This window comes from Podarcis cretensis, assembly GCF_951804945.1.
Source record: "Podarcis cretensis genome assembly, chromosome: 15".
Classification (NCBI taxonomy): Eukaryota; Metazoa; Chordata; class Lepidosauria; order Squamata; family Lacertidae; genus Podarcis; species Podarcis cretensis.
In genome coordinates, this window is record NC_137185.1 from 45,763,911 (window position 1) to 45,776,270 (window position 12,360).

Below are 12,360 nucleotides of genomic sequence, written 5' to 3' on the forward strand. Positions count from 1 at the left end.
AGCAGCGTAAAAGGTGGAGCAGGGCTAGGATCTTAAACTGGTGTCATAGGGGAGGAGACTCAGACGGGACTTCGTCGATCTAGGCTTTAAGACGTAGAGCTGCACGCTGTGGCTTTGAAATGGAAACTGAACTTCAATAAATTCTTTTGTACATTACTACAGCCTAGCGTTGGTCCTCTGTGAGCTGGGACCTAGAGGCAGCTCTGACACCATGTATCAACTTATGTTCTAGTTTATGAACTGTATCTTTGTGATTGACGTATTAGCTGTCCTTCTGTCCCAGTGGGGCACGGCGACTTGCCAAATCATCAGTTTCATAAAGCAACAGGTTACCATAACTTCTCTATTAGAAGCATATTCAAGGATTTATAGGGGTTCATATTATCACATTCATTATGGCCCTTTGGGCCACTACCACACCGGCACGACCAAGGTCACTGGGGAGAGTCTTGGCGGCTTCCCCCGCTGACTCCCGGTTCCCCTCCGGTGGTAGCAGTGGAGGCCAGACTGGAGGCCAGCCATGCAGCGCAGTTGGAGCTGGCTGTCTTCAGGAGCTCCATGCTGCTGTGGCGCCCACCATCTTGCCGCGCTGGAAGTCCATGAGCCTTTTTTAAAAAATACCTCAGATCGCAGCAAAAATGTAAAGTCAATTTAAGAGTGGTAAAATGAGAAACTGCAGAAAGTTGTGCCATCCACAAGGGTGGGTGTATTTACCCTCCCCCTGATTAGATTACCCAAGCCTTTTTTGCCTGCACATGTCCTAGGTGAATAAGGGAGCTATTATTGCAATCACAGCATCATTGTGGATACACACACTCCATTGCCAGAAATGCCCCGTCTATTTTGATCTGTTTTCAAATGGACACAGGCCGCATTCACACCAAATACTATACAATTTTAAACAGTCATGGCTTCCCCTGGAGAATTATGCAATCTTTAGTTTGTTAAGACTGCTGAGAGAGACCCCTTTCAGAATTAGAATTCCCAGAATGGTTTTACACTGTTATGTACTGAGCTTGGGTTGTCTAATGACTCTCAGCACTCTTAAGAAGTCCGAGCTCTCAGAAATCTTTGGGAGAAGCCATAACTTTTGGCGTCATAGAGCTTTAAATGTATGAGTGTGAATGTGGCCTTACTGCAGGGCAATGCAGAATCAAACTGCAAATAAGCTTTTGTTTTTGGAATGAAGCTAGTTTCTCAAGAAACGCTTTTCAGGGGCAAAACAATGTGCAATGGATCTCATAGAATCATAGAATCATAGAATCATAGAGTTGGAAGAGACCACAAGGGCCATCGAGTCCAACCCCCTGCCGAGCAGGAAACACCATCAGAGCACTCCTGACATATGGCTGTCAAGCCTCCGCTTAAAGACCTCCAAAGAAGGAGACTCCACCACACACCTTGGCAGCAAATTCCACTGTCGAACAGCTCTTACTGTCAGGAAGTTCTTCCTAATGTTTAGGTGGAATCTTTTTTCTTGTAGTTTGGAACCATTGCTCCGTGTCCACTTCTCTGGAGCAGCAGAAAACAACCTTTCTCCCTCCTCTATGTGACATCCTTTTATATATTTGAACATGGCTATCATATCACCCCTTAACCTCCTCTTCTCCAGGCTAAACATGCCCAGCTCCCTTAGCCGTTCTTCATAAGGCATCGTTTCCAGGCCTTTGACCATTTTGGTTGCCCTCCTCTGGACACGTTCCAGTTTGTCAGTGTCCTTCTTGAACTGTGGTGCCCAGAACTGGACACAGTACTCCAGGTGAGGTCTGACCAGAGCAGAATACAGTGGCACTATTACTTCTCTTGATCTAGATGCAATACTCCTATTGATGCAGCCCAGAATTGCATTGGCTTTTTTAGCTGCCGCGTCACACTGTTGACTCATGTCAAGTTTGTGGTCAACCAAGACTCCTAGATCCTTTTCACATGTACTGCTCTCAAGGCAAGTGTCACCCATCTTGTATTTGTGCCTCTCATTTTTTTTGCCCAAGTGCAATACTTTACATTTCTCCCTATTAAAATTCATCTTGTTTGTTTTGGCCCAGTTCTCTAATCTGTCAAGGTCGTTTTGAAGTGTGATCCTGTCCTCTGGGGTGTTAGCCACCCCTCCCAGTTTGGTGTCATCTGCAAATTTGATCAGGATGCCCTTGAGTCCATCATCCAAGTCGTTGATAAAGATGTTGAATAAGACCGGGCCCAAGACAGAACCCTGTGGCACCCCACTAGTCACTCTTCTCCAGGATGAAGAGGAACCATTGATGAGCACCCTTTGGGTTCGGTCAGTCAGCCAGTTACAAATCCACTGAGTGGTAGCATAGTCAAGTCCGCATTTTACCAGCTTCTTTACAAGAATATCATGGGGCACCTTGTCAAATGCCTTGCTGAAATCAAGGTAGGCTACATCCACTGCGTTCCCTTCATCTACCAGGCTTGTAATTCTGTCAAAAAACGAGTTCAGGTTAGTCTGACACGACTTATTTTTCAGAAATCCATGCTGACTATTGGTGATCACAGTATTCCTTTCTAGGTGCTCACAAACTGTTTGCTTAATGATCTGCTCCAGAATCTTCCCTGGTATTGATGTCAGACTGACTGGGCGGTAATTATTTGGGTCCTCTCTTTTCCCCTTTTTGAAAATAGGGACAACATTTGCCCTCCTCCAGTCTGCCGGGACTTCGCCTGTTCTCCAGGAATTCTCAAAGATGACTGCCAGTGGTTCTGAGATCACATCTGCCAGTTCTTTTAATACTCTTGGATGCTCCAAATTCTTCAGGTCGGGCATTGTTTTCTTTATCGGAGAAGACTGAGGCAAAGAAGGCATTAAGGAGTTCAGCCCTTTCTGTGTCCCCTGTTTGCATTTCACCATCTTCTCCTCTGAGTGACCCCACTGTTTCTTTGTTCTTCCTTTTGCTACGAACATACCCATAAAAGCCTTTTTTGTTGCTTTTAACCTCTCTAGCAAGCCTGAGTTCATTCTGTGCTTTAGCTTTTCTGGCTTTGTGTCTACACGTGCTGGTTATTTGTTTGAATTCCTCTTTGGTGGTTTCCCCCCTTTTCCATTTTTTGTACACATCCTTTTTTAATCTTAACTCAGTTAAAAGTTCTTTAGATAGCCACCCTGGCTTCTTTAGGCACCTTCCATGTTTCCGTCTCATTGGTATTGCCTGAAGTTGTGCTTTTACTATCTCCCTCTTAACAAACTCCCAGCCATCATGAACTCCCTTTCCTTTTAGTATTACTGTCCATGGGATCTCACCCAGCACTTCCCTAAGTTTTATGAAGTCGGCTTTCTTAAAGTCAAGAAATTGAGTCCTAGTAAGCTTGGCTGCTCCTTTCCGCTGTATAGTAAACTTCAGAAGAGCATGATCACTCGCGCCTAATGATCCTTCCACTTCTACCCCACTAACCAGGTCATCAACATGGTTAGGACCAGATCTAAAATGGCTGTTCCTCTTGTTGCTTCTCCCACTTTCTGGACAACGAAGTTGTCTGCAAGGCCAGTGAGGAATCTGTTTGACCTTATGCTCTTGGCTGAGTTTGACATCCAGCAAATATCCGGGTAATTGAAGTCCCCCATTACTACTATCTCCCTTCCTTTTGCATGCTTGGCCATCTGTTCCAGGAAGGCATCATCTATGTCCTCCGTTTGGCTTGGGGATCTATAGTAAACTCCCACAATGAGGTCCCTGTTATTCATCTCTCCCTTAATTTTGACCCAAATGCTCTCACTTTGGCTTTGAGGTTCTAAATCTTGGATCTCTTCACAAGGTATGCACATCCCTGACATATAACGCCACTCCTCCTCCTTTCTTGTCTGGTCTGTTTCTCTGAAATAGATTGTAACCCTCCATTATTACATTCCAGTCGTGGGACTTATCCCACCAGGTTTCAGTGATGCCTATTATGTCATATTTAGTTTGCTGTACCAAGAGCTCAAGCTCATCTTGTTTATTACCCATGCTTTGCGCATTAGTGTACAGACATTGAAGTCCATTAATCTCAGTTGTGTGTGGATTGCATAGAAAGCACAAGTGCTCAGTTCACTTTGATTCTAGAATGAAAAGTCTGTATCCAACCCCTCTCTGCCTCCTACATTGTATGTGGGGGGGGGGCCTCATTTAATTTCACTGCACACAGGTGGTGTAGTGACAATAAAGGTTTATTATTATTATTATTATTATTACAGGCAGTGCCACAGGTGGTTAATGGCATGCTTCAGCCTGACAATAGAATCCTGGAAGAAGCACTGCAGGATGTGGCAAGCAGTCTCAGAGACATGGCCAGGGTGTTGAAGAAAATGCATGGTAAGCTTGATATTTCCCACTTTCATTCACAAACTATTGCTCAGCCATTCATAGCACAAGGACAGAAAAGGTAGAAAGCTGGAGAAAATAGCATAAAAGTGATATGCACTCTAAAATGGGAGTAGCAAACACTTCCGGAGGCGGTGCCATCAGTAATGGCGGATTCCCTCTGAATCAGAGGGAGAAGCTCCGCAGAAACTGGGTCCACCACTGCAGCGAAGCGGGGGACCCTTTAAAAAACCACAGATGGAAGAAGCCTGTGGCCGTGGGACTCGGCGGGCACGCTTCTGCGCCCCCCGAACTGTCAAAAAGGCTCTGTAAAGGGCTTCGGAGCGGGACAGGGGAGCGCTGTGCTGAGAGTCGATCGCTACTTCTGCGGAGCGAAGCTGCACAGCAGTTACCAGAGAGCGCTGACCTTTTTCCTGTGAAACCTCGATCTGAAACATCTATCCGTGAGTAAGAATTGGAAAGAGTTTGGAAAAGATCAAAGAGTTGAGATTCGGATTTGACTTTGAACTTAAATTTGGCACTTTGATCGGGACTTTGAACTTGAATTCGGACCTGAAATCGGTAAGACGTAAACAGGAAGTCCGTCTTTCCGGTCTTGTAAATAGTAAGGAAGCAAAGATTAAAGAAGCTTTGAACTGTGAAATTGACTTTTAAAAGAGATAAATTTCACTGTTGGACAGAACCCCCCCCAAAAAAAAAGTTGTGGAGGGGAGGGAAAAAAATCCACCACTCAATCCTTGATGTCGGACTGCTTTGAACAATATAAAGGTTACAGTAAGTGCAACATGATATAGACATTGTATCTTTTACTATTGATCTCTGCAAGACAATGGCTATTCTTTAAGGGAACTCTTGAACTCTAGAATCTGCAACTGTTTTTTTTATTATTGAAACAAACTGGGAAGTCAATGAAGTTACGTTTTAACAATAATCTTTTGAAACATCTTGCTACTCTGCGCCCCTAGAGGAACTTTGTGTTACAGTTGGGGATTTTCCACTGCAGCTGTTACTCTTTACTGACAAGACTAGCCTGAAAACTCAGTGAATGACCTTGGTTCTCAGAGGCATAGTTATGGATCAAGACAAACCACAAGATAAGTCTCAGGAAAAATCTACGAGAGCTAAAACTAGACAACAACAGCAGCTGCAGCAACAGCAACAGCAGCTGCATCGAAGACCGTCAGTATCAGGCCTTGCTGCCCCATTAGCTCTAGAAAGAGAAGAAGTAAAAGGAGCAGGATCGGATTCCGCAACATTAGATAAAATACTTGCAGCCCTACAAAATTTGACAACTAAAATTGACTTAAATACTACAACTGTTAATGATCTGGGGGAGAAAGTAAATTCTAACACTCAGGCCATTGATAGGTTACTGCAGGAATCGAAAGAGACGAAACGGATAGCAGAGGAAGCGAAGGAGAGGGTTTTGGCAGTAGAAGAAAGGATACCGCCAATTAATAAACAACTGGATGATTATAGGGCACAATTCTCTTTGATTGAACTTAAGGACAAACAGGCAAATTTGAGAGTCAGGGCGGTCCCAGAAGTGGAAGAAGGAGACTTAATCGAACTTCTTACATTGGAATTTGAGGACTTTTGGGGCCTGGACCCAGAAAAACAAGAATTTAAAATAGTGAGTGCTTTTCGACTTGGAAGAGTAAAAACGAAAAATAGAGCGAGAGACTGCTTGATTGCTCTGAGATCAAAAGAAGAGAGAGATAGAATATTGAGTCTCCACTACCAGAAAGCACTCGAGATACAAGGTGTGAGAATTGAAATTTTTAAAGACATCCCAAAATACCTACTTGACCTCAGGGCCAACTACGGAGATTTGGTAGGCCTGCTAAGGAAAAATACTATTTTATTCAGGTGGGAATTTCCTCAGGGCCTCTCTTTCACATTTAGGGGGGGGAAATTAAGATAAGATCAGAGGAAGATAAAGTGAGATTCCTGAGAGATTACGGTGAAGAACTACAAAAAGAGGGGGAAACAAAAGAGCCGGGAATACCAGGATTGGGACCACCTGACCTAGGAAGACACCCCCTGGGATTGGACAAAGCTGAGAAAGAGACACTGCCATCAGAGCAAGAGCAACTTCAAGGAGCAGTTGGAGGAATAGCAAAATAACTACAACATGTCTCTGTAGGTTTTAACTTGGAACATTAGGGGTATGAACTCCCCGGACAAGAGGAAAAGAATCTTTCACATGTTGAAAAAGGAACAATTGGATCTGATTTGTCTACAAGAAACTCACGTAACAAGACTCCACAGAAAAGTATTGATAAATAAAAGGTTAGGCCAAGAATTTATTTCATTGGACAAAGTTTAAAAAAGAGGAGTTGTGATTTATGCAAAAGAAAAATTATCACCAAAATTTCTTTTCAAAGATGAGCATGGATGTTTTGTGGCAATTGAAATACAATTTCCAGGAGAGAGACTATTGATAGTTGGAGTCTATGCACCAAATGAGGGGAAATCAGAATTCCACAAGAAACTGCATGAGACATTGTTGGATTTTATGGACTATAATATCATTTTGATGGGAGACATGAACGGCGTTGTGTCGACAAATATGGATAAATCTGAAAGACAGGTAGTTACAAAAGATGGAAGATTACCAAAAACTTTTTTTTGAAATGACAGACAATATGGACTTAATTGATACTTGGAGAACTAAGAACCCCCTAGGCAGAGAGGGAACCTTCTTCTCTGAAGCTAAAATGACTTGGACAAGAATTGAAAGGAAAGTCCAATGCTGTAAAGAAAAATATTGCATAGGAACCTGGAATGTAAGAACCATGAACATGGGTAAGTTGGATGTGGTCAAAAATGAGATGGCAAGAATAAATATTGACATCCTGGGCATCAGTGAACTAAAATGGACGGGAATGGGTGAATTCAGTTCGGATGACCATCATATCTACTACTGTGGGCAAGAAACCCGTAAAAGAAATGGAGTGGCCCTCATAGTCAACAAAAGAGTGGCAAAAGCTGTACTGGGATGCAATCTCAAAAATGATAGAATGATCTCGATACGAATCCAAGGCAGACCTTTTAACATCACAGTAATCCAAGTTTATGCACCAACTACTGGTGCTGAAGAAACTGAAATTGACCAATTCTATGAAGACTTACAACACCTTATAGAAGTGACACCAAAGAAGGATGTTCTTCTCATTATAGGGGATTGGAATGCTAAAGTAGGGAGTCAAGAGATAAAAGGAACAACTGGCAAGTTTGGCCTTGGAGATCAAAACGAAGCAGGGCAAAGGCTAATAGAGTTCTGTCAAGAGAACAAGCTGGTCATCACAAACACACTTTTCCAACAACACAAGAGACGACTCTACACATGGACATCACCAGATGGGCAGCATCGAAATCAGATTGATTATATTCTCTGCAGCCAAAGATGGAGAAGCTCTATACAGTCAGCAAAAACAAGACCTGGAGCTGACTGTGGCTCAGATCATCAGCTTCTTATAGCAAAATTCAAGCTTAAACTGAAGAAAGTAGGAAAAACCACTGGGCCGGTAAGATACAATCTAAGTCAAATCCCTTATGAATACACAGTGGAAGTGAGGAACAGGTTTAAGGATTTAGATTTGGTGGACAGAGTGCCTGAAGAACTATGGATGGAGGCTCGTAACATTATACAGGAGGCAGCAACGAAAACCATCCCAATGAAAAGGAAATGCAAGAAAGCAAAGTGGCTGTCCAATGAGGCCTTACAAATAGCGGGGGAGAGAAGGCAAGCAAAATGCAAGGGAGACTGTGAAACATACAGGAAATTGAATGCAGATTTCCAAAGAATAGCAAGGAGAGACAAGAAGACCTTCTTAAACAAGCAATGCAAAGAAATAGAGGAAAGCAATAGAATGGGAAGAACCAGAGATCTGTTCAAGAAAATTGGAGATATGAAAGGAACATTTCGTACAAAGATTTCCATAATAAAGGACAAAAGTGGAAAGGACCTAACAGAAGCAGAAGACATCAAGAAGAGGTGGCAAGAATACACAGAGGAATTATACCAGAAAGAAACGGATGTCTCATATACCCCAGGTAGTGTGGTTGCTGACCTTGAGCCAGACATCCTGGAGAGTGAAGTCAAATGGGCCTTAGAAAGCACTGCAAATAACAAGGCCAGTGGAAGTGATGGTATTCCAGCTGAACTATTTAAAATTTTAAAAGATGATGCTGTTAAGGTGCTACACTCAATATGCCAGCAAGTTTGGAAAACTCAGCAGTGGCCAGAAGATTGGAGAAGATCAGTCTACATCCCAATCCCAAAGAAGGGCAGTGCCAAAGAATGCTCCAACTATCGCACAATTGCACTAATTTCTCACGCTAGCAAGGTTATGCTTAAAATTCTACAAGGAAGGCTCAAGCAGTATGTGGACCGAGAACTCCCAGAAGTGCAAGCTGGATTTAGAAGAGGCAGAGGAACCAGAGACCAAATTGCAAACATGCGCTGGATTATGGAGAAAGCTAGAGAGTTCCAGAAAGACATTTACTTCTGCTTCATTGACTATGCAAAAGCCTTTGACTGTGTCAACCATGGCAAACTATGGCAAGTTCTTAAAGAAATGGGAGTGCCTGATCACCTCATCTATCTCCTGAGAAATCTCTATGTGGGACAAGAAGCTACAGTTAGAACTGGATATGGAACAACTGACTGGTTCAAAATTGGGAAAGGAGTACGACAAGGCTGCATTTTGTCTCCCTGCTTATTTAACTTATATGCAGAATTCATCATGCGAAAGGCTGGGCTGGATGAATCCCTAGCCGGAATTAAGATTGCCGGAAGAAATATCAACAACCTCAGATATGCAGATGACACAACCTTGATGGCAGAAAGTGAGGAGGAATTAAAGAACCTTTTATTGAGGGTGAAAGAGGAGAGTGCAAAATATGGTCTGAAGCTCAACATCAAAAAAACGAAGATCATGGCTACTGGTCCCATCACCTCCTGGCAAATAGAAGGGGAAGAAATGGAGGCAGTGAGAGATTTTACTTTCTTGGGCTCCATGATCACTGCAGATGGTGACAGCAGCCACGAAATTAAAAGACGCCTGCTTCTTGGGAGAAGGGCAATGACAGGCCTAGACAGCATCTTGAGAAGTAGAGACATCACCTTGCCAACAAAGGTCCGTATAGTTAAAGCTATGGTTTTCCCAGTAGTGATGTATGGAAGTGAGAGCTGGACCATAAAGAAGGCTGATCGCCGAAGAATTGATGCTTTTGAATTATGGTGCTGGAGGAGACTCTTGAGAGTCCCATGGACTGCAAGAAGATCAAACCTCTCCATTCTGAAGGAAATCAGCCCTGAGTGCTCACTGGAAGGACAGATTGTGAAGCTGAGGCTCCAGTACTTTGGCCACCTCATGAGAAGAGAAGACTCCCTGGAGAAGACCCTGATGTTGGGAAAGATGGAGGGCACAAGGAGAAGGGGGCGACAGAGGACGAGATGGTTGAATAGTGTTTTCGAGGTTACCAGCATGAGTCTGACCAAGCTGCGGGGGGCAGTGGAGGACAGGAGTGCCTGGTGTTCTCTGGTCCATGGGGTCACGAAGAGTCGGACACGACTAAACGACTAAACAACAACAACAACAAGAATTGACCACATCTGGATTACCAGAGGAATGGCCCCCAAGATTCGAAAAGTGGAAATCTGCCCAAAAACTTGTTCCGACCATAATCCCGTGAAAATGGAAATGAAATTAACACCAATTGGATCCTTCAGATGGAGGATGAATGACACCTTGTTTAGAGATCCAGAAATTACTAAGAAGGCCCAAAAAATTATGAAAGACTATTTTGAAATAAACTTGAAGACCACAGTAGAAAAAAGAGTAATCTGGGACGCAAGTAAAGCTGTAATGAGAGGTTTTTTGATTCAACAAAATGCAATAAAAAGGAGAACCCAAGAGGAGAAAAAAGAAAAGATTTTGGAGAAAATTAGAGAAGGAGAGAAGAAGCTCAGGACTAAACCAAAGTCACAGGAGATTTTGAGAGAAATTAAACTACACCAAGTACAATACATGAAAATGGTAAATCAAGATATAGAATGGAAGATTAAACTGATGAGACAAAAAACCTTTGAATCAGCTAATAAATATGGAAAGTTACTAGCATGGCAGTTGAAGAAAAGACAAAAATTAAATACAGTTACAAATCTTGAAGTGGATGGCAAGAACATACAAAATCCACAGGAAATCAAAAATTGTTTCCAGAGATACTTCAAACAATTGTATGCACAAGGGCCACAGAATGAGACTAAAATTGATCAATTTTTGGAAACCAATGGATTACAAAAAATCTCTCAAGAGAATAAATTATTATTGAACTTAGAATTTCTGAACAAGAGGTGGAGGGTGCCATTCAGAACATGCAATTGGGCAAGTCTCCAGGACCGGATCGGTTAACCTCCAAATACTACAGAGTTATGAAAGACCACTTAATTCAACCATTAAAGGAGGTTTGCAATGAAATTATGGAGGGGGGAAAAGCGTCGGAGTCGTGGAAAGAAGCCTACATCACGCTTATACCAAAAAATGAGTCTGAAAAGACACAACTTAAGAACTACCGCCCCATATCCCTGCTTAATGTGGATTATAAAATTTTTGCTGATATTTTGGCTAAAAGATTGAAAAAAGTATTAGCTGAAATGATACACAAAGACCAAGCCGGCTTTCTCCCTGGCAGACATCTATCAAACAATATGAGGAATATAATTGATATTCTGGAAAAGTTACAAGTTAACATCAACTCAAAAGCTGTTTTGATATTTATTGATGCAGAGAAAGCCTTTGACAATATATCTTGGAGTTTTATGAAGAAGAATCTTCAGGGGATGGGGGTTGGAGAAAAATTTGCAAATGGTGTAGGTGCGATTTACTCAGAACAAAAGGCTAAATTAATAATTAATAACACAGTTACAGAAGAGGTCAAAATTGAAAAAGGGACACGACAAGGCTGCCCAATTTCCCCATTGCTTTTTATTTCGGTCCTGGAGGTTTTGCTGAACATGATTAGAAGGGACCAACAGATTCAGGGTATTCAGGTCGGTGATAAACAATATAAACTTAAAGCTTTTGCAGATGACCTAGTTTTGACATTGCAGGAGCCAGTCCCTAGTACTAAAAGGGCCTTAGAACTAATCCAGGATTTTGGTCAGGTGGCTGGCTTTAAACTGAATAAGTTAAAAACTAAGGTATTGGAGAAAAATTTAACGCCAATAGAGAAAGAAAAGTTTCAGAAGGAGACAGATTTACTACTAGTAAAGAAAGTAAAATACCTGGGGGTGAATATGACTTCTAAAAATGTTAATTTATATAAGGACAACTATGAGAAGTGTTGGTCAGAAGTGAAAAAGGACTTTGAAATTTGGTCAAATTTAAAGCTTTCCTTACTTGGACGAATTGCTGTCAGCAAGATGAATGTATTGCCGAGAATGTTGTTTTTGTTCCAATCATTGCAAATTATAGACAAGATGGACTGTTTCAAGAAGTGGCAAAGGGACATTTCTAAATTTGTCTGCCAGGGCAAAAAGCCCAGAATTAAATTTAAGATGTGAAAGATAGAGGGGGATTTGCCCTGCCGGATCTTAAGATATATTATGAAGCAGCAGCTTTTTGCTGACTGAAGGAATGGCTACTTCTGGAAAACACGGACATTCTAGATTTGGAAGGGTATGATAATGTATTTGGATGGCATGCGTATTTGTGGTATGGCAAGGTTAAGGTACATAAGGCATTTAAAAACCATATTGTCAGAAAATCATTATTTAATGTCTGGATTAAATATAAAGATGTGTTGGAGAACAAAACCCCAAGGTGGTTATCACCAATGGAGGCAAAGGCCATGAAAAGACTTAACATAGAGACCAACTGGCCAAGGTACTGGGAAATTTTGGAGCAGGAGGGTGATAAACTGAAATGGCAGAGTTATGAAAAACTCAAAGACAAGATGCGAGATTGGTTACATTATTTTCAAATAAGAGAGGCCTATAATTTAGATAAAAAGATTGGCTTCCAGGTGGAAAAATCAA

General features: G+C 42.0%; 1 protein-coding gene across 6 annotated transcripts in view; it reads left to right on the forward strand.

The window, feature by feature from the left end:
• The window catches only part of LOC307203905 (indoleamine 2,3-dioxygenase 2-like), a gene marked incomplete at its 3' end in the record, with an annotated part of 111,864 nt that overhangs the window by 75,591 nt on the left and 23,913 nt on the right, over nucleotides 1–12,360 (forward strand). For all 6 annotated transcript variants that reach the window (XM_079955159.1, XM_079955154.1, XM_079955158.1 and 3 more), the window contains one exon: nucleotides 4,187–4,304. In XM_079955159.1, coding sequence (XP_079811285.1) covers nucleotides 4,187–4,304 — 118 coding nt within the window. The remainder of the gene's footprint in view (nucleotides 1–4,186; nucleotides 4,305–12,360) is intronic.